The 23,348-nt window shown below is 42.1% G+C and overlaps 1 protein-coding gene across 2 annotated transcripts in view; it reads left to right on the top strand.

The window, feature by feature from the left end:
• Nucleotides 1–23,348, top strand: part of ZNF804A (zinc finger protein 804A) — a 247,718-nt gene that overhangs the window by 39,242 nt on the left and 185,128 nt on the right. The window contains exon 1 of one of the 2 annotated variants that reach the window (XM_063118584.1): nt 23,124–23,199. The exons of the other annotated variant lie outside the window; for it this stretch is intronic. Coding sequence (XP_062974654.1) covers nt 23,134–23,199 — 66 coding nt within the window. The 5' untranslated portion in view covers nt 23,124–23,133. Of the gene's footprint in view, nt 1–23,123; nt 23,200–23,348 lie in introns of those variants that run through there. 2 annotated transcript variants of the gene reach the window in all.

The following is a 23,348-nucleotide window of genomic DNA, read 5'->3' as shown; positions in this document are numbered from 1 at the left end:
TCAAGCATCGCAATAACTTCACACCCGACGGAATTTAATTTCGTTAAGGGGTCTTGCTCCTAACACTTTCTGCTTCAGCAGATCTGGAGGCATGCAAAAGCTGGAACCCGTGCGAAGTCACCAAGTATGGAGTTACTGTGATGCTGCAGGCTGCTTCACTAGCGCAAATACTAGTCGAAGTCTCAGCCACCATATTGTTAGGTGATATACAGAGATAATTTCTGCATTCTTTAATCGTGTCAGTTGTGTTGTAGTCAGAAACAGATCATTAAAGCAGGAATGGGCAATTCATGGCCTCCAGATGTTTGGGCCTACAACTTTCATCAGTGTTAGTCATCACAGCCAATGGTGAGGGATCATGGGAGTTGTAGGCCCAAACATCTGGAGGGCCACAAGTTGCCTTCTGTTTTAAGGAAAGCTTAGATGTCATCCTGCCTCTCTTGCTTTTAACTAGGAGAAACCCTGCTGCAGGCTTCTGTTAATAACTTTGTCAGAGAGCTGTATATATAGCTCTGTTAAGAATCCTGTTATGATACCAACAATAGGTACAACTGTGCAGCATATATATGTATTCAAAACTGACATCACGCCTCAGACTGATGTAATTACTTCTATTCGGATTCAAAATGGAGCCTTGGTTTCGTTTGTCCTCTGAAGCCTTGGATGTAATGGAGAAATCAACAAATGGCTGTAAAATTTTCATTCTTTGGCAGACTTTTACAGGCATATTAGGCCGTTTCTACACCAACCCGAAAATCTGGGCTGCTCACGGCTGAGTTGCTGTGGGTCCAAATGACACAAAGGGACTCCCAGGGGCAAGGGGGGGATGAGCATGGGTTTTCCCAGGGATAAATAATCCTCGGGAAAACCCTATTCTTCCCACAGTCTTGGGATAATCCCGAGACCACGGGATGTGCGGGCACTTTCCCTGATCCCCACAAGTAGCAGGGGTCAGTAGAAGGAAGGAGCCGGGCCGGGAGGAATCGGGTGTGGGGAAGGAGAGGGGTTGGGGCTTTTATTTTTTCTTACCTTTTTTTTTTCACTGGAGTGCAAGTGCTCTCCAGCTCTTCTTCTTTAAGAAAAGAAACGGCAGCCATGACAGGCGCGGTGCCTGGGATGTCATGCAGCCGTTTAGATGCAGGACGACAATCCCAGAAGCAGGTACTATAAGTCTGGGATCATCTCCCCTGCTCCCCTTATGGTGTAGAAAGGGCCTTAGTCTGTCCTGAACAGAAAAAGCCTGCAACACATCTGCTTGAAATTCCAAAAGAGACCCCACTTTTCCATCCTTGGTTGGTAATCTTGCTTCTTGCTTGCTAAGCAAGGTAGCAAGCACCACTGGAGAAGCAGCTGGGGGTCTAGACATGACCGTGTCCTCTAGCCAGCCCTGTGGGTCCTGCTGCACCTGCCTGAGACTAAATACACCACACCTGCTGATTCTGCTATGTGTAACACTTATGCTTTAGGTTGACCATTCAAACATCAAGAACTATTACTCCAGAAGGCATTGGTTTGAGATACCAATTAGCTCCGAATGTTGATTTCATTGCTCATTCTTGTTTGCTTTATGGTGAATAGTTTTAATTCTGATTTAATGTTGGTATGGCTTATCAATCTGTTTTTGATTGCATGCAACGATTCTTTCAGTTCATAGAATTTGGGCTGTCTCTCATACAGCTTACATCATCTCCAGGTCACACCAAAGCGGATTCATTGAGATGTCACCTTACGGCTCTGGATGGAAAGGTGGCAAATACATTAGATAACACAAGTCCTGAACGATTTTCAACTTCATATGCCACGAAGAGCTACTGTGATGTGCTGAGGACACCCAACTTTATGGATGGAAATGAAAAGCACAGTTTGCATCTTTCAACTCATGCCCTTTAAATAAACAGACCAAAAAAAAGCATAGAGTGAGAGATCTCTTTTTCTACTCTTTAGGAGCAGATGAGTTTTTAGCAATACCATGGTTAAAAAAACTACAGCAACATGAACTCCTGAGGAATAAAACACACCAATGAGGCTCACTGGAGCTTGCAGCTTTATAAGAAATACTAAAGCCATATGGTCTCAATCATACATAAAATATCACCTCAGAGATTTTGAAATAACATGTTTATTAGTTATAATTGCTTTGGAATGTTCATTCAGGTGAATTATCAGAGATGCTCAACATGGTTTCCATGGGAAGTCTGTCACTATTGTATTGTCTGCTTTGAAAATGAGGCACTGCGATTAAAAGCTGAAATTTGTAAAGGTCTTTCAGTTCTTACTATTGTGTTTTATATCCTACGCTTATTGCTATGAATTGATCATACAGTACAGAGATTTGAACTTGTTAGGTCTGCATAGGAATTGTGTTTTTGTTTGTTTGTTTTAAAGGAGTATAAGATGCTGTCTCAATTTATTATTTTTCTCTGTGAATGAAGAAGCATTGGGAAGGAGTAAAAAAATAAGGAAGGATGTATTCTTTACCACAAAATAAACAATGGTATGTGACTCATGCTACATTGAATTGTCCACAAATACAAGAACTGTCTGCCAAATACTCTGTGCTAGGCAAAAACACCCCAGATAGGATATTGTGTTGGCTTTGTTACCTCAGTGCTGGATGTTTAGAAGGTTTTGCTAAAGCTTCTATCCTTCCTGGTCAGACCCCATCCCTACAGCATTAAATAATATGGAATTTCGGGAGGTCCTGCCTTTATTGGTATTAGGGTGAGCATATGGAAAGGAAGACAGGGCTCCTGTATCTTTAACAGGGAATTTCAACTGGTGTCACTTGTATGCATGCAGCAGCTGGTGAAATCTCCTCTTCATCTCAACAGGTAAAGCTGCAGGATCCCTGCCCTCTTGACGAGATACAAAAGTGGACAGGGCTCCTGCAGCTTTTACTGTTGTGATGAAGAGGGAATTTCACCATGCGCTGCATGCATACAAATGACACCTGTAAAAAAATCCCTTTTCTCTACAGCTGTTAAAGATACAGGAGCCCTGTCCTCCTTTCCATATGGTCACCCTAATTGGTATGGACACAGGCTGCAGGAAAGCTACACGAGAGGCCATGTGCCATATTTTAAAGAGGACGTTTCTCTATTTGATGGGCTGTCAGAGAGCAGCCCCCTCTTTCAAGGAGTTCTCTGTTTGAAGGGCTATCCAGTCCAAGCTTGGTTTAAAGATAAAGAACTATGAGAAGGGAGGGCACAGAGGGCACAGGCCTTGAAGTAGTCCCCAAACAGAGAGCACCTGGACAGCAGTCTGAGCAGGCATACAGGTCACCCAGCTCAGGCTTCCCCTTTATTCTATTGAATGTCTATTTAAAGTATAGTAATTCTTTCTAAATTTGCCTCTGTCCTCTAAATTAGCATATACAAATATTATGGAAATCTATGCTCTCTTTTGTTCTCTCTCTCTCTCTCTCTCTCTCTCTCTGTGATGTATTTCCTCTTTTTTTATTATTATTGATGCCTAAGCAGCTACTTTAGTCTGTTGTACTCCCAGTGACACCACTGGGAGCAGGGTGGGAAATGGCGCCTCAAAATTGCCCATGCAATTTGTAGAAGAGAAATTAGGGGGTGAGGGAAGGACGTTTCACTGAATTTCTCCGGGGGCGGTGGGGGGGGGGGGAAAGAGAAATTCTCTAGCAATTCTCATGGGGGCAAGGCTCCCCATTAACAAGGACATTAACACAACTTCTCCCCTATTTTCCTAAGGTGGGTTTGGGGTTTGTTGGTTTGTTTTTACTGCCAGTGCAAGTGGTGGCAGCAGCAACAGTGTAGGCAACCTGGGCACCATTGTATCCTCCACGGTGCCCTGGATTTAGCATCATTCCAGGGCATTACAAGGGGAGGGGAAATAGTGGCTGCCAGAAATAAAATTATAGACAATATTCAGAGGAAGGTCTGCAAAGTGGCTTTCTTATTCCAGGAGGAAGTGAAACAGAAAAATCTTAGAGCAGGGTAGGACAATTTGTGGTACACTAGCTGTTTTGACCTACAATCCTATTGTCCACTTTTGGCTATTTTGGCTAGGGCTGATGGGAATCATAGAATCATAGAATAGTAGAGTTGGAAAGGGCCTATAAGGCCATTGAGTCCAATCCCCTGCTCAATGCAGGAATCCACCCTAAAGCATCCCTGACAGGTGGCAGTCCAGCTGCCTCTTGAATGCCTCTAGGGTGGGAAAGCCCACAACCTCTCTAGGTAACTGGTTCCATTGTCGTACTGCTCTAACAGTCAGGAAGTTTTTCTTGATGTCTAGCCAGAATCTAGCTTCCTGTAACTTCAGCCCGTTATTCCGTATCCTGCACTCTGGGATGATTGAGAAGAGATCCTGGCCCTCCTCTGTGTGACAACCTTTCAAATATTTGAAGAGTGCTATCATGTCTACCCTCAATCTTCTCTTCCCCATGCTAAAAATGCCCAGTTGTTTCAGTCTCTGTTCATAGGGCTTTGTTTCCAGACCTCTGATCATCCTGGTAGCCCTCCTCTGAACACGCTCCAGCTTGTCTGCATCCTTCTTGAATTGTGGAGCCCAGAACTGGATGCAATACTCTAGATGAGGCCTAACCAGTCAAAAACATCTGGAGGAACACAGGTTATCCAAAACATCTGGAGAGGCACGGGCTGCTCACCTTTGCCTCAGAGGTTCCTCAGAAAAAAATGTTTTCTGCGTAATTTTGGCTAAGCTCTATTTAATACATTGAGATGGAAGGGGAGAGGGCCAGTATCTAAGCCTCAGGACTGTGGGCTGAATCCAACCCACCTGGAGTCCCAAGCTGGCACTCTGGGGTTCTCCAGATGGCCATACATCTTCCCTGGCCTACTTTCCCCTCTCCCCGGAAGCCTTTCGCCTAACTGCTGATCATTTTGTGGTTTCTTGGCATCTGCATATCCGCCCCCCTCCCCCATTCTAAAGGGCTGAAAAAACTCTCCCCTAAGGCTTCGTTACTGGCTCTAAGACATTTCAACTAAAATCTTTTGGTATTTTAGACCCCATCCTTTTTGCCTTTGGTCCCACACCACACTGGAATGCTTGTCCAACACTGAATTCAGCATCTCGGCTGAAGGAGGTTTGACACCCCTGCTCTAAGCTATGCAGTCCCAGGCCTTGTAGGACTTCAACTTTTAAAACCATTATTTTGAATCGTACCTGGAAATTCATCAGCAGTCAATGAAGATGGCTCAGGCCTCAGTGTTGTTGCTCTCTCCACTTCAGGGGAAAAAAAAGAGCATATAGTTTCCCCCCCTACATTTATATACGAAGACTATCCATGCTTCATGCTGGGTGATGTTTCTTTCACTCTAGTCCTTGGTGTTCTTGCCTAAAGAATAGGAGATGGGTCCCAGTGGTAAGCTACCTTTGCTGAAAGGGAAACATAAAACAAAATGCCAAATTGCTTCCATTCTCATTTGCTTTTTAAACACTTCAAAAGTCTGTCTACTGTTGCATATCATATGCTCTTCTCTCTCATTTATTTTTTATGCCCACCCCTCTGTATGTTGCCCTGACTGTGTGGCCATATGTTACTGCTTGTTATAATACGTAAAGACATTTGTGTAGGATCGGTTAGAAATGGGCTGTAAATAAACATTGACCCAGGGGCATGCTGACCTCCATTCTAACTAGGGATGTCAGAGAAACAGTTTCAAGTGACTTCAAATTGCTATGAATTCGAATGTGGATTCTGCAACAAAATGGCACCTTCTGAGTCATGTGGATTCTGCGGACTTGTGAATGAATTTTAAAAAAATCTTTCTGGAACTGTATGCAAATTTATTCATATGAAAATATGAATGCTACTGGAAAATACACTTAACACACGTGCCTTTAAACCACCACCACGTTTTGTACATCTCTCTTCAGTCTCGGCAGCTTAGCATCCTTTCTTTTGTGCGCGCTGCACCTCGGTTGTACACTGAACTATGGAAAATACACAAAGTGTTACATGCAAGTGGAAGTAATGTAAATGATGGCTGACGTGTTTGTGTGCTTTTCCAGAGTGGCGAGGGGAGGGGGGCATCTAATTCCATCAATGAGCAGATGATGGATGCCTGACAATCCGTGAAACACAGACGGAATGGATTAAACAAAATCCATACATCCCTAGTGCCAACACAGTTCCAGAAACCATGATGTTATTTTAACTGGCACTGCAGCCTGCTACTAAAAGCACATTTGTACATGCATTCTCCTACTTGATGACGGTGGTGGGCACGCATGTGTGAATGAACCATTATAGATCAAATACTTCTGTCTTTCTTCACAGTAATTCTAAGCTAATGCTGTTCAAGGCAGACAATTCACAATTACTTCTGAGCAGACATGTATAGGAATGAGCTGTAAACTTAAAATCCTACACTCCCTTCCCTGGGAATAAGTCCCATTGAACTCAGTGCTGACTTTTGAGTAGACACATATAGGTAGGGATGGGTGAATCTGACAAGCTCAATTTCACTTGTGATCTCTTTTTTCACTTTTAATATTCTTTTCACATTAGATTGCAAATTGTATTTTTGTCTGCATACATATATGTGCATGGATATCTGAGAGCATTTTTAAATGTATGTCTTTTGCATGCATTTTTTAAAATTCGGTACACTTTCTCCCCAAATGTATGCATTTTGTGTTCATTTTTTGATACATATACTTTTTTGTGCATGAACTGCATCACAAACTTCAGAAAGGTATGTATTTCAATGACAAACTGATTTCCGGTTCGTGTTTAGGTTTGGAAAGTGTGAATTTGGGAAATTCACATTGAGATGCAATTAAAAAATTCTTAGCCATCCCTACTCAGGTCCAACTTGAACGTTACACCCCATTTTAGATGAAAACAGGGATGTGGAAATGGGAAAAAATGTTTTGCTTCTCCATTTTGTTTTCATCATAAGAATATTTGTTTCTTTTTTTTATTTGCTTGAATTTCATTTCATTTATTTTGTTATATTTCTATACTGCCCCATTGCCGAAACTCTCTGGGCAGTTCACAAAGATTTTAAACCATAAACCATACATTATGCAAAGTGCAAACCATTTACATAAAAACGTATAGATAGGCAGCACACACCCAGACAACATATATGTAAAAACAATGTTGTAAACAATGTACCAAAGGCATAATATTTTGTCATGAATTTCAACCATTTTTGTTATTCCCATTCTTTCTTTTTTATCACTGATTTCAGTGTGGATCCCAAATGATCTTATGCTGCTTGTAATTTTGGTGTTTTCCATCCAATCAGTATGTTTTTCAGGCACTGTCCGAGCCCTTAAAGGGATCAGTGCTGGCAAATTTCAGAGATAAGAGGAACAAGGGTGTCCTTTGATCATGGTAAACACAAATGAAAACAAATTGAATTAACCCAAAGTTGCCCATTCTGGACTCAATTCATTTCCATTTCATTCATTTCAGAATGAATAATACATAAAACAAATGGGACTGGTTTGCTGCATTTTTTCATTCATTATAAAATACACACACACACACACACACACACAGAGAGAGAGAGAGAGAGACTTAAAACAAAATCAAATATGGAAGAGCATACTATATGAGAAACATTGAATCTAATTTGACCCTGACAAGAGTCTGGAAATGATTCAGCTAATAAGTCACCACTAACCTCTTGATGAAGGAAAAGAAACTAGGGCCTTAGCTAGACCTAAGGTTTATCCCGGGGTCATCCCTGCCTGCTCCTGGGATCCCCTGTGTGTCATTTACATTAACAGGGATGACCTCGGGACGTTCCCGGTATAAACCTTAGGTTTAGCTAAGGCCTACGGCTAATCAGCTAAACCAGCAAAAAAGATGTTTGCATATCAGCACACTCAAACACATCATGTGGTAAGGCCTGAACCCTCTAAAAAGCATCTAGGTCAAGGTTGGTCTTTGGTCTGTGCAGGAAGGAGAGGTGATCATGAGAGAGGCTTGTGGCCACATCAGCTTTGTGTTCACCACAGCACACAGGCTTTCTTCCCATATGTGACTGGAGTTGGGCCTGACATAGGCCTTAGCTACACCTACCTGATAGTCCACGACGGAGGAGGGAAGATCTCACGTTGCGATTAACGCGAGATCCCTCCTCCGTTTACACGTGAGGCATGATGACCTCAGGAAAAGAGGCGTCGCACCCGCCATTTTTAATTTTTAAAGGTAGAGGAGTGCACGAATACTCATGCGCTAAAGGTAGGTGCTTTTTTTTAAAAAAAAACATTTCCCCTCTCCCCCCACCCTACCCCCGATGGGCGCAGTGCTCCTAGCTCCATGTGAGTAATAGCGGCAACGGGCCACACGTTCCACGGTCCCAAAGGGGAGTGCTCTATCCCAGGGCAATGGAGAGATGATCCCTCCCTGATCCAAGGATCCTCTGTGTGTCATGTGGATTTGTCCCGTGATAAAGCCTGGTCTAGCTAAGGCCATAAATGGAGGATATTTATATACCTCACTCAGTCCAAACCTGCACAACTGGCATGGTTACAACTCATGTGATCTGTCCAACCAGTGTGAGGAGCATTTTCAAACATTATCAGAGCTGCCTGGGGCACTAGATACATGGAAGTGATACTGGGTGGCAGCCCAGATGCAGAGGCAGCAAAATATAGTATACGAATGATCAAAATATAGGCTCAAATATACTAAGAGCTTAAATGTAACATTAATGGCTCACGTCTTGAATATGTCGAACAACTGAATTGCATTGCACAGTATTCAAATGCAGAGACTTGTGAGGGGAAAGGGGTAAATAATAAATGATAGCAATTATAAGATAGTGGACGAAATGAAACCTGGTACAATTATTATGACAACTTTGGCATCGATATGGTATTAAGCTCTTCAGCCCATTCTGTGGAGACTAGTCAAATGATATATTAAAAAAAGATCATCAGTATTCACAATGGTCAGTTTTTGTGAGAGGCTAGGAGCCAAATAGTCATTGATCAAGTTGATGCTTCTGAAGTATATTAAGGCTAAATGGCCTGAAAGAATCTATTGTGCGTTTTTTTAAAGCACTCAACGAAGACATTTAGTGGTTGCGGTAATATCATCAAAACTGTTTAGAGCTATTTGTGTGTAATGTGTAAAATGGCTTTTTGAACAATATATGTATTAAAATCTAGCAGTGGCTAGACAGGTAATATCTTATGCAATATACTGCACTCCATGTTTTGCATAGGAGGGGAAGCTATTCTTAAAATTGTGTGTTTAAAGATACTTTAGTACATGGAAGAACTAGGTCTTTATACCAGGGATGGGGCCCCTTTTTTCACCTTGAAGTGATATTCCCTTATGACTATTCTGGAGCTACATGCCATCAGAGGGTGAGTCCAGAACCACAAGTTGGTGGCACCAAAGTGATATTCTCCCTGCCATTCATAAAATTATGAATGCAGATGCCATTTTCCAGCTGCAACTCCCCCCACCATCCAAATCGCTCCCACGCTGCAATTGGACTTGACAAAATGTCTCCCATTGGTTCTAGTGGGAGGTCTTTTTCAATCCTAACTGCTGTGTAGGACAGGGATTAAGGGGATAGCCAAGGAAATGCTTTATTCTCATTCTCTCTCTCTCTCTCTCTCTCTCTCTCTCTCTCTCTCTCTCTCTCTCTCTGTGTGTGTGTGTAATCTATAGCAGGGCTGGGAAAAGAGTAGACCTCCAAATATCTTGGACTTAATCTCCCAGCATTCTTGACTATTGCCCATGCTGGCAGATGCTTCATGGTGTTGAGGGCACAAACATCTGTAGCTCTACCTTCTGGCCAGCCCTGATCTATAACATACAATCTCTACAATTTGAAGCAGTGGCTTGGCTCCTAAATGGAAGGGATTTTGATCTAGCAGTGGATCCTGCTGCCAGTGGAGGGAGAGTGGCAAGTGCTCCACTGGATGCTTGTACTGACAGAATGGAAGTCGTGATCCCAGACACTGTATGGATTCTCTCTCTCTCTCTCTCTCTCTCTCTCTCTCTCTCTCTCATTTCTATCAAAGCAAAGGAGCCATGGGGGACATAGACATTACAGTGTTAGACTGATAGAACTGGGTAGACCCAGGTTCAAATCCCTGCTCAGCCACAGAACTGGCTGGGTAACCATGACTGTCTCTCATCCTAACCTACCTTGCAGGCTTATTGTGAGGATATAATAGCAATTGGATGAAAGCTGTAAAGGACCACAGGTGCCACAGGGCAGATGGTTCAGGACTATTTTCCATTGCCACAGAGATTAGGACCCAAAATAATGGGTCTAATGCAGGACTTACACTCCTGCTTCATAATGGTTTATAAAGGTCTTGACAACTATTGAGGCCCAAGACACATTTCATATATCATTTTCAAACTGCTTTCAAAGTGTTATATCCTGCTTGATGTAGATCTGGCCTATGTTACAGCTACCTTGATTTCAATTAAAAATAAGGAGAAACTTCCTGACAGTTCAATGGTGGAACAGTTTACCTATGGAGGTTGTGTGTTCTCCATCTCTGGAGGTTTTTAAGAACAGACTAAGCAGCCAGCTCTAATAATGGTTTAATTGCTTTTCCTGCACAATGCAGAGGTTTGGTCTAGATCAGCCTTCCTCAACCTGGGGCGCTCCAGATGTGTTGGACTGCATCTCCCAGAATGCCCCAGCCAGGCTGGGGCATTCTGGGAGTTGTAGTCCAACACATCTGGAGCGCCCCAGGTTGAGGAAGGCTGGTCCAGATGATCCGTGTGGTCCCTTCCAACTCCACAGTTCTTTGATTCTTTGAATCCTGTAGGCAACCCTGAACTGTTTGGAGGGTGAGTGGGATATGAATGCTGTCATAATGAATGAATAAATGTAAGAATAAATAAATAACATGCTGCCTCAAGTTACTACGGAAACCACACATGTAAGCAGTTCTGAGCTCTTTAGAGGAATTGGAATTTGAGAGTGTACTAAAACGAAGTCAAACATCTAATGCTACAATTCTATATATGCTTACTTGGATGTAACTCTCAGTGGGGCTAGCTTCGGCACAGACATATACAGGATTGTTCTAAGTATTAAATATTTAAGGAACTGAAATATCCATCATTTTCACAAATGTTTTTGACCAAATGTCTTCAGTCAATGTCTCTGCTAACATCTAACAATAATGGAAAGACACAGGGACAAGGTAACCCAGTCAGGTTAAAATTCTCTTCTCTCTCTGCCTGAACAGACACTGATAACTCCAGAAAGCATCTGTATTATAAGGCAAACAAACAAAAAGCAATTATTCTTTGCTTTAAACAGAATGTCCAAAGCTAAAATCGACATCTTAATCTTTATGAAAATTCCACTAGGCAGGCCGAACTGTGAATTATTTTCACCATCGGTATATAAAATACAAAATGAAGCACTAACATTATTTTTTTAGAATTCAGAGCTTTCATGCATGTTTTAATCTCCAGAATGTGTTGATTTCCCTCTAACGTTGTTAAGGAATATGCCTCCCAAAAGAAGATCTCTCTTGGCCATATGTAGATGCTTAACTACATGCCAGGTGATCTCAATGAATGCATTTAGAAAACAAAATAGACAAATGGCAAATGCTGTAGCAGAAATAAACAATGGAAATGCTTACATAAAAGATTCTAGATAGCTCTTTCGATATCCCAGTCATTTCTCCATTGTCATAGGACATTCCATGCTCATCACTGACAGCCATATTACTCCTACTAGATGCATCACATGCATCCTTAACTGAGCATAAACCCCACTGAACACAGTGGGACTTGCTTCTGAGTAGGGATAGGGGAGAAATTCATTCAGTTCCCTTTTTAATTTCCAACCAATACATGAAGTCACCGATCGTTTGAAATTTGCAATGGCGTTATCCAATAAAATAAATAAATGCAGAGTAGTTTGTAATGCTGGTTTGTGCGCTCTTGCCAGGTGCATAGGGTGACCAACTGTCAGGATTTCCCCGGATTTGTCCTGTTTTTTGTTCTTTCCATGGTGTCAGGGGGGATTTTCTATAATTTTCAATAATGTCCTGGAATGACACACCTTCCCCTTTAAGGCTGCCATTAGCATGGCAGGAGGGAATGACATGCTTTCTTGAGGCACATCATTTCCCCACCCCGAGCTCCAATTGAGGTCTTAAAGGGGAAAGTGGGTCATTCGTGGACATTATAGAAAAGGCCCCAATTGGAGTGGGTGGTGGTGGTGCAGAATGAAATCCTTTCCCTTCCTCCACGCCAATCGGGTTCTTTAAGGTGGCGGGGGAATAGCGTACTTTCTGCAGGACTCAGAAAGCTGCTTCCCCACACACACACTAGGTGTCCTCTTTTTTGGGTTTCCCAAATATGGTCACCCTACAGGTGCATGCATTTTGTATTGCCATTGGGAAATGTAATTCCAAGCACTAGCCATGGCGGAGAGCTTGGAAATTCAACTGCCATGTTCCCACCTCCACTCAAAAGAACATATTCAACAGCAATAGCCTTTAGATCTGGGTAGAGTACAACAGCAACACTGACATTTGTGAGAAACAATTGAGACAGAGAACCAACCCAAATAGAGAGAAAACATTTGCTAAACAAAAGGCTATTTGGTCACAGCAGAGTGTTACTGAGAGTAAGGGGCTAGTGGTAAAACTTCGGTACATCCCCCTACTAAGAAGTGTGCTCTGTCTGAATGCTGGCCTTACATGTGTAGAGGCCCTCATTGTACATTCTGAGCCAAATAAGAACTTCTAGAGGAAATGGCAGAACAGTATAAGCTAAGCAAATGCATCAAACCCATAATACCAAACCTCTGCAATGTTCCCCATTGTAATGCTTGTATCCTTCCACTTACCAGTGGTGGCTGCTGCTCCATAAATGGAAGTGCAAAGCACATGTGCAAACGTTTCCCCTATTTTAACCTATTCCCTTCTCCTCAGCAGCCCTCTTTTAGAAGCAAAAACAAACAAACAAACAAAAAAACGGGGGTGGGGGAAGAGCACCACACCTAGGGATGATGTGAATACTGGCTGAGGGTCAAGCTGGAGTTGAAGTTGATGGCGTGAATATTATTTTAATGTGTATGTTTTTGTTGTGTAAACTGAGTAACCTCAGGATGGTAGGAGTGATGAGAGCGGCCATTTTTTGTCAGGACTACGGCAGAGAGAGAGAGTGGGGGGAGGGGGAGAATGATAAACTCCCCTTTCCCAACACCTAAACTGCTCAGGCTTTCCCACAGCTGCTATTCACATAACCAAAAATGTGCACGATAGTTCCATTTTCATGCAATTAACATCACATCTATTTTGGCCCTGAGCCATCTCTTTAATGGGCTACCTTGTGCAATAATGTGTATAAGAATTGTATGATTTAAGTTGGTTGCCACCTAGTGGCTTAAAGTTTAATTATTTATTATGGATTTATTATATCTTGCCTTTCACAATAAGTATTTCCAGGGAAGCTCATGGCCATCAAAGGTAGATCAGCAGTTTCCATAGTCATCTAAGACTGAGCATGCTTTTGAAATGCAGCCTTAAAAAAAAGATGGAAGCCAGGCTGAGACCGATGGGAACACAGAACAAAGTAAACCTAGCTGCAAGGGTGTGCAAATCAGTAAAACATTGAGCTGTCTGAACTTCTCTGAATTCTCTCCCAAAGCTTGTTCCAACTTGATTCGATGTGAGATTACAAGCTTTGGTTTTCCTTTCTGTGTGGAAATTGGTGTGTATTTTTGTGTGTGTTTCCCACCAAATGTACGCAACAGTTGTGCACATCTTTGAAATGTTTGCCTTCTTCTCCCATTGACTAAAAGATATTTGTGACCATTTTTCACAAGCATGCATTTTTCATGTGTACGCATGTGGTTAAACACATTTCTTTGGTCTGTGACTCACATTACAAGCTCAGAAACATACGGACTTCGATTGCAGATGGCATCTGAGTCTGCATTCAGTCTGGAACGTGCAAGCTGGGTAAATCTTGATAAAAAATGAACTGCAATTGATTTTTCTAGATTTTCTACAATGGCCACCACACATTACGCCAGTGATGAGAATAAACTGGAAGCAGCATTCACTGAGTTCTTCGCACTGTGTAAGCAGCACTAGAACTGTTCCTTGGAAGTAGAATGACTACTTGCAGAATAAATGAAGGTGCTTGATGCAAGCAAGTAGACTAGACCCATTACATAGATAGACACTCTCAGTTCTTCATTCCTAATGAGATTGAGAATGAGATGGAGAAGCCTGCAATTTTACTAAGTATGTGTGGAACAAAACGAGGTTTAATTAAAAGCCCGGTAGCAATTCTTCTTTGAGGAACTAATTGGAATTGTCTTGAAGAGCCACAATCCCCCGTACCTTGAAAGCTTATGCAATGGTTTATATTGAACCATTTCTCAGTTCGATCGGCAATGTCTATGGCAATTTCTGTAGCAAAACTAGGCTACCTATTAGCATGTGGTCCTGGAGACACTGCATGCCAAGTTGTGGAATAGTAAATACATAAAATGCTACACCAGTTATGCTTTTACTAATGTATCCATTCTGAGTAGGTTCAGAGCCATATTTTTAGCAGAATCCAGTTTAGATTTTAGCAGAGCCCAGGAGGGCTTTGCTAATATAATCGTACACACACACACACACACACACACACACACACACACACACTATTACATCTATATCTATATCTATCTATCTATCTATCTATCTATCTATAGGCAATATAGGAGGAAGGCTTTCTCTGCTGTGGCACCCCGGTTGTGGAATGAGCTCCCCAGAGAGGACCGCCTGGCGCCTACACTGTACTCTTTTTGTCACCAACTGAAGACCTTTTTATTCTCTCAGTATTTTAACACTTAATTTTAACTTAAATTTAAATTTTACTGTTCTAACTCTGTATTTTAATCTTATATCAATTTTGCTGCGTGGTTTTATCCTGGTTGTGCTTTTTATTTTGTATTTGTGCTTTTAACCTGTTGGTTGTTTTATTATGATTTTAATTTTTGTGAACTGCCCAGAGAGCTTCGGCTATTGGGAGGTATAAAAATGTAATAAATAAATTATATATATATGGTGCTATTATAGATAGAATCCTTACCCCAGAAAAGGCCTCAAAATTAGGAGAAGAAGTTTGGAAAAGAAGAGGAAAAAATAGATGGAATGTGTGTTTAATATTCTTTTTATAATTCGTGGTTCATTGTTTTTACCCACATGAAGTGTCCTGAAGAAAAGGAAAATACACAAGGCAATATAAATGTGTAAGTGTTTATTGATGGGTCACTTTAGTGTAACCGGTTTGATAAGTTGAGGAGGCTTGGGGCAGTGGGTGTTGATTGAGTGAGATTAATTCTTTATTGATTTCTTACACACTGTATCTTGCTGATTGAGGAGGTTTCTCAGCTGACATTTACATCTGTTTTCTGGAAGCTATCTACCAATATACCTTGGGTTACCTACCTAAGTTATTTTTGTTTTGTTTTTGACTGGTTTTTTGTTGTCCATTGTTCCCGTCCCCCATCTCTCATGTTAACCATATTTCTTGACATGTCTTTGAATAAAACTCAGTAAATTAGTTTTTTTCAAAGAACTTGGGCCTCAATGCTTGCCTCTTCTGTGGGGCAAGCATTACCAGCCTCAAAAGCTCATACCTGATCCATACAGTGAGCTTTGCCAAAATCACTAAAGTAAAAATGACCAAAGTCATCCACCCGTCTTACTCATTGAAATAGGAACAGTGTTAGTCCTCTGAATAAACACTAGTGCCAACAAAGTGTGTGTGTGTGTGTGTGTGTGTGTGTGGAATCACAACTTGACTAATGGTAGTTTCAGAGGTAAAACAAAATTAATCCATTCTTATCTCCTTGACAGACATTTTGTCATTTGATCGGACCATAAACCCCTGCAGGAAAGAACAAACTCTAGATTCCAGGAATGGTCTTTGGCATTATCAGCTTATGAATACAAGTCTGAATATAAGCCAGGACAAGCCTTGAGTAACACAGATGTCCTCAGCAGGTGTCCCTTACACGATAGGCCACAATGGTACCTCAGTCTATTGAAAAAATTTCCTCACAAAACAGATAAAAGATTGGAAAAGGAACTGTCAAAACCCCACTATTGGCCAGGGCATGGAAAATGGCACAATGGAAGGAATGATGAGGGAGTCCAAGATCTGCAACCTTATCATGAGGGAATTATTTAAATATATATGCTGGGTATTTATCATTAGAGTTATATTGGATTTTTTCCCTTCATCATTCCTGAAGTAAAAAAAATGGCATGCACCTTGACTTTCCACTGTTTCTGTGTCTATTTGCAGCCATTCTTGTGCCATTCTAACTGCTGCTATGGCATTTTAGCTAACACAGCTTTCGCTTTCTCCACATGATCACAGACAATCGGAGATCATTTAGTGGATGTGATGACATTAAGAAACCACTTTGATTTTGCTACATGGTGATGTCAGTGAGGGGAAATAAAGCCATATTGCACTGTGAAGATCCAGTCCAGGTTTAAAGCCAGCATGCCCAGTAGAATATGTGCTGGGTATGCATTCCAGTCAGGGTAGATTGCACTGTTTGTAAGAACTACAGAAGTTGTATCTAATCCCCCCCCCCCCCCCGGAAATTCCTTGTGATTATATATCAAAGCTGTCACTACTTTTGAAAGCTCATCTGGAATGGTGGAATGGCATGTGGAGCTGTGGTTGGTCTTAGCTTACAAGTAGGTGCCATTGTGCTTCCAGGTTCTAAAAATACATTTCCACCGTGTGTCCTTCCGGAAGTATGAGAAATTTGCTGCACTTCATTTTTTTGATCAGTATTTACGCAGTTTGCACCTTCTGAACCAAACACAAATGCTGTCATGATCTGTGGTCGATGTCCATATATTTCTGCGCTTGGAACAGGATTCCTGGCCCTAGAAAATTGCATTTGGCAGCATGTGTGCATTTGAAAAATGCTCTCAAAAACCTGAGTGCTTTTAAAAAATGTGCACAACTGTGCTTTAATCAATGGGAGAAAGATGTGTAAAGACATGCACAATTTTTGTATACATTCCCAAAAATGTGTGTGCGTGAAGCTCACAATCCGAGACTGACATGAGACAGAATGACCTTTGAGATGGAATTCAGAGAAAACTGTCAAGCTAAAGTTTTGTTGATCCACATGGCCCAATGTGTCTCCCAGTCTATTGACCAAATGCATGTAAGTGTTGTTGCTGTTTCCAATCTTCTGTTGTAGCAAGTAGCTGTTGTAGGGACTTCATGCATGCTGACATCTCAACTTCTACCATGAATGCTCTGGTACCTACAATAAATAAGTATGTGCTTTTAAGGGCTCCCACATTTGAAGGTAAAAATTATAAATCTTTAGCCTGTGTCCACAAGTGGGGAAGAATGGTCTTCCAAGAATTACTCATGTCAACTCAGCTATATTGAATATTTTACTTTTGTTTTGAAATGTGTTCAGTGTCATCCCAGAAACCAAGAAGTGGTGGGTGGGTGGGTGGGTGAATAAAGATTTCCAGAGGTCAAGAGTTGTAGAGTTTCAGTTCTCTTGGCTCACAATAATGAGTCAATTATGCAAGCCCCACCCCTAATAAATGTAAATTTGCTTCATCTGCTTAATTAAGGATGATAATAGAATCCAGTTTTCTGGATGCAGAATTTGAGAGTGTGCAATTTAATTTCAGCACAGCCCTGACTATATACACCGTAGATCATTTCCGCCTGGCGGTAAGATGTCATAAAAAAAGAAAGAAAAGAAAACAACGGTATATTATTTCTCTGACACAGAGCAGGATTTGCTGCAGAAGTTCAGCAATTAAGTCAAACCAGATGCTCCACTTCTCAAATGAGTAGTAGCTCGGCAATAGCCCTGTAAAGCTGTCTACTTGACTTTATAGAGCAGTCATTATGCACTGCAGCAAAGTAACTTATTACATTTGTTCAAGCTACTGTAATCACCTTGTATGGGGAGAGGCGTGCATGCAAAATAAAACGAAACGGAGTCGTGTTTCACAGCTAGAACTGGAGTGGGTGGGAGAGGGAGGGGGAGAGAGAGAGAGAGAGAGAGAGAGAGAGAGAGAGAGAGAGAGAGAGAGAGAGAGGAATAGAAGGATTGCTCCCACTCTGGTGAAAATGATAAATCATGTGCTGTCTGAAGCTTTAGTTCACTGTGGCCTTTCCCGTTGCATTCCTACAGCCTCAGGTGCAGTGCATTTAGCCCAAGGATGCAACCTGCCCCCAGGTCCATCCCCCTCAGCTTTGGGTCAGCTGCCTTCAGTGACCCACAAGCTTCAGCCCCTGTATTCAACAGGGACAAGAGACACCCAATGTGCCTAATTGATTCCCCTTATCCAAAAAGGAGAAAGATCCAGGAAATATGAAAAAAAAAGAAACAAATTAAAGTTTATTTAATACAAGAAATGTTACATCATATAATCAATTATTCAGTTCTTGATCTTACCCTGCCTGCTCTACCCTTTCAACTCCCACTAACTAGATGTAGGCCATTTCTACACCTAAGGGTTATCCCAGGAAAATGGATGGGTCGTCCCTGCCTGCTCCTGGGATCCCCTGTGCGTCATTTGCATGCACAGGGATGATCCCTAGACGATCCTGGGGGAAAAGGCCTTAGTTACATCAGTCCCTAAGGCCCTGTCTCCCTGTCTGCTCGCCTTTATTTAAACTCAGTCTCCTTCCTCTCTCTCTCTCTCTCTCTCTCTCACACACACACACACACACACACACACACACGCACACACACAAGCCCCACCTACCTTTCCACTCACTCTCTACCAAACAATTAACCCTAACAGAGCAAACACATCTATTTTATCTGTACGCCGCCCTGAGATCCTTGTGATATAGGGCTGGATACAAATATCTTAATAAATGAATGAATAAATTATAAATAAATAAATAAATAAATAAATAAATAAATAAATAAATATACATTAGCTTGGATGCAACATGGCAAGCATTGTGATTTCGTCCCAGTCCCCCATATGCCAAACCCTCCAAGAGTTTGGAGGGTTTTACTGTAGCCCCCAAGAGGGCCCTGACACCCCCACACATACACACTGCTGCAAAATTTCCCCACCCCACCAGTGTCCCCACTGCCTGTACTCTCCAGTACTCCCCCACAGAGATCCTTGTAAAGATCACTGGTGTGTGTGGGGGTATGTGAATGTGCATGTGACCCCCCAAGCCAGCATCATATGTGGCCCTTGATCTAACCCATTGGATGAATTTGAGATACTTGCAGATATGGATCTTTGGCAGCGTCTATTAGTGGGGTGTAGCTCAGCGGTAGAGCACCTGCTTTGCAAGCAGAAGTTCCCAGGTTCAATCCCCAGCATCTGCAGAAAGGCCTAGAAAAAAATCCTGCCTGAAACCTAGAGAGCTGCTGCCAGTTAGTGTTGACAATACAGAGCTATGTGGAGTCAGCTTCCTAGGTTCTAGTAGAGATGCCATTGGCCTTGATGATGTGGGTGTCTTGCCATTACTTCCAGGTCTGAGGGGAAGCTGAGACCTAGGCTAGCTACTTTGAAAGGGTGTTAAAAAATTCAATTGAAGTGGTAAACATTCCGACTGCAGCCCACACAACCTACGTACTCGATGCTGGGAACGTGTCCTGCATCCAGAGCCAACGAAGCATTTTGCATTCCCTGTCTTTCCTGTGTGTTCCAATGGGAAGGCAAGAGTGAAGTCAGGTCACTCTTATCCTATCATCATTCTCAAATACACCACTGTGGCCTTCTGCCAGCAGCCCTGGCCGCTGCTTCTCTGTGTGTTTTGTAGATGCTGAGATTTCAAATATAATGTTGACATCTCTTTAACACTTGCAAGCCACTGTGGGGCCGCTTTATGGAGCATGTATTTCATAAATGTGCACACAAAGCCCATTTAAAGTGACTCAGACCATTGCTCTGCCAGCCCTGTCTATTTATGTACACCCCTGGAATATTTGCACCTTGCCTACTAACTCAAATGTACAAGGAGGCTTACACATAGAGATCAGGGCGGTGCTAGGACAGGACCAATAGGGGCAGAGGCCAGGAATGGAGCCTGGACAGGGTGGGACCAATGGAGTAAAAAGATACTATAGAGCTGGAAAAAGTACAGGAAAGGGCAACTAAAATGATCAAGGGGCTGGAACATCTCCCCTAAGAGGGAAGGTTACAACAGCTAGGATTGTTTAGCTTGGAAAAAAGGAGGCAAAGGGGAGACATGACAGAGGTGTACAAAATTATGCATGGTATGGGGAATGTGGATAGGGGGACATTTTTCTCCCTCTCTCATAACACTAGAACCCAGGGCCATCCCATGAAGCTGATTGGTGGGAGATTCAGGACAGATAAAGAGACATACTTCTTCACACAGCACATAGTTAAACTATGGAATTCACTCACCATAAGATGTAGTGATGGCCACTAATTTGGATGGCTTTAAAAGGTGGTTGGATAAGTTCCTGGAGGAGAAGGCCATCAATGGCTACTAGTCCTGATGGCTATGTGCTATCTCCAGTATCAAAGGCAGTAAGCCTATATGTACCATTTGCTGGGGAGCATGGGTGGGAGGGTGCTGTTGCAATGTGTCCTGCTTTGTTGTCCCTGGCCAACAGCTGGTTGGCCACCATGTGAACAGATTGCTGGACTAGATGGACCCTTGGTCTGATCCAGCATGGCACTTGTTATGTTCTTATGAGTAACCTGGGTTTTCATTATTGTATGGAGTCTTTCAGATGAATAGCAACCAGGCAGCTAGTCGGTTACTGTGTGAACGGAATGCTAGATTAAATAGACCTTTGGTCTGATTCACTATGGTTTATTTAGGGATGCATGAGAAATCATTTCAATTCCTTTTTTTTTTCAGAATTCATGCCATTCGCACCATCCAGATTGAACACAGAGTGAAATGCAATCTGTGCTCAAAGTCCATACACTTCTGAACTTGCAATGTGGTTCACAGACCCAAAAAGAATTGGATTCGATAGCATGTGTACATTTGAAAAGTGCACATGAAAACATTCATGCTTCTGAAAATGTGTGCAAAAATGCTTTCATCAGTAGTAGAAGAATGTGTACATTTTAAAGATTAATGCAGTTGATGCATACATTTAGGAAAATACACACAAAAATGTGCATGGATTTTTATTGCGGGCGGGGGGAGAAAGCTCATGATCTGATACAGATTTGTGTCAGAACAAGCTTCAAGATTGAATTAGGAGTACTTCAGTGAGCACTGGTCTTACTGATTCACACATCCCTACTATTCTGATGTGAAGAGGCTTGGTGAAGTTGGAGATTCCCCCCCCCCCCATCCCTCGTATTTCAGGTTCATTTTAACTGAAGATGCCAAAGGAAAAGCATGTACTTTACTACTGAGCTATGGAACCTGTGCTGGCATATTTTAAAGTACTGGTAGTAGACAACCGTTCTCACTGCCTTTCTCAAATGCAGTTTGTAATTGTCTCTCCTCTTCCTTCCTGCACTTAATACACATCATTGGATCCAGACCTAATCATATTTAAGAGTACCCTCGCTGAAATCAATGGAACTTAAGTTCGTCACAGGTTGAATTTACGTCCTGTGCATTTCAATGGGTCTGCTCTAAACATGACTAAGGTTGCATCCAAATGCATATATTTTTGATAAAGAACTGGTTGTGAGGCTGGTGTGATTCAGTGCCCTCTGATTTGGAGAAGGACTTTGCAAGGCATTAATAGTGCTGCTATTTGAGCTAAAAAGCAGCTCTGGAGAATGTGGAGTGGCGCTTAGGCTTTTATGCTCTTATCGTAAGTATGGATCATGCTTTTTTCTCACCCCAGAATGTGGATAGCATTCAGCACCTTGGATAGCTCCTTTCAAGTTCTGGCTTGTTCTGACTGAAACCCGGAATAGATTCACAGCCCCATCAAAATTGGAGACACCAGTGTTCTCTCTTTCTTACTCTCTCTCTCATTTTTATTTGTTTATTTACTTATTTATTGCATTTATATCCTACCTTTTTTACTCCAAGGAATCTAAGGTGGTGTGTCCATAATCCTCCTCCTCTCCGTTTTATCCTCACAACAACAACCCTGTGAGGTTGGTTGGGCTGAGAGTCTGTGACTTGCCCAAAGTCACCCAGTGGGTTTCCATAGCCAAATGGAAACTAGAACCCACACCTCCCGATTCCCAGTCCAACACTTTAACCACTACACCACAATTGTGTCATAAGAGAGAGAGAGAGAGAGAGAGAGAGAGAGACTCCAGAATGATCTGTACTTTTTGGTTAATCTCACAATTTAGAGAGTAATTTGATCAGATGGGAACCTGGCTCTCTCTACTTGCATCTGCGCCTGTATGGCGAGTATGACGAAGACAAATACGACAGGCTTTTTAATCTATTTTGACATGGAGGAAACAGTGGAGGGGGAAAAATGCAGTTGTGGGTTTGGACCGAGAGATGCTTGATTGTCCATGGCAAAAACAAGATCAACCGAGGCTGATCAGCTGGCTCTTACCCACTGCCAGCATAAGGACAGGAGCCATTCAGCACAGCTGGGTACAACTGTGGGAAGCCAAATCTTGGAAATGGCCATTAGTAAAGTCTTGGCAGGCATCAACTAGAGGCACATGATTCCCAGGCATGGGTAATTTTGTTATTTGACATTGGAGGGACCTTGGTCTGTTTTAGTGTTGTCTGTTTAAGCCTGCAGCCTGTTGCCGAGTTTTAAAGTAGTGCAGTGGTTTTTTCTTCTTCTTCCAGGGGACATTGGCTGTGCACAACACTGATGGATGTGGAGAAGCAATTTGGAAAGAGAGAGAGGAAACAGTCAAGTTTATTAAACGTTACTCAGCTGTATCTGTAATAACAATAGGATACAAGGAATATGTGATACAGGGGGAGAGAAAATCACATCTACCTCACATCCGACCTTTTTGGCACAGAGTGACACCAGCTTTATGAAAGAAAGAAATTAGTTTTTCACTGTTTCCTGAATTAACTTGTTTGGCAGTGCTTAGCAGAAGCCAGAGTTCCTTGTGGGTAAGCCCCAGAACATTGTTTCCGTTGCTCAAGCTCATTGAATATGAGGAACCACATGCCAGCTCCCTACACTTCTGAGATTAGCTGGCAAAGCAGCCTAAAAAGTGAATATGACTTCCACTGCTTTTTGAGACTTGTTTTTACCAGGGATGGAGAAGAAATTAGTTCCGTTGGGTTGTTTTTATAGATTTACTCAATGTGCATCACCTGAGCCGGTAAGCGGACTTAGACACAAAAGACATGTTAGGGGAAAGTGCATGCGATATGTATATATTTGAGAAAACACGTAAACGAATAACAATAACAATAATAATAATAATAATAATAATAAATTATTTCTTACCTGCCTCTCCGTTTGGATTGA

This window comes from Elgaria multicarinata, chromosome 2 (assembly GCF_023053635.1).
Source record: "Elgaria multicarinata webbii isolate HBS135686 ecotype San Diego chromosome 2, rElgMul1.1.pri, whole genome shotgun sequence".
In the NCBI taxonomy this organism is placed as follows: Eukaryota; Metazoa; Chordata; class Lepidosauria; order Squamata; family Anguidae; genus Elgaria; species Elgaria multicarinata.
The sequence above is the reverse complement of the archived record's forward strand: the minus strand, read 5'-3'. Positions and strand labels throughout refer to the sequence as shown.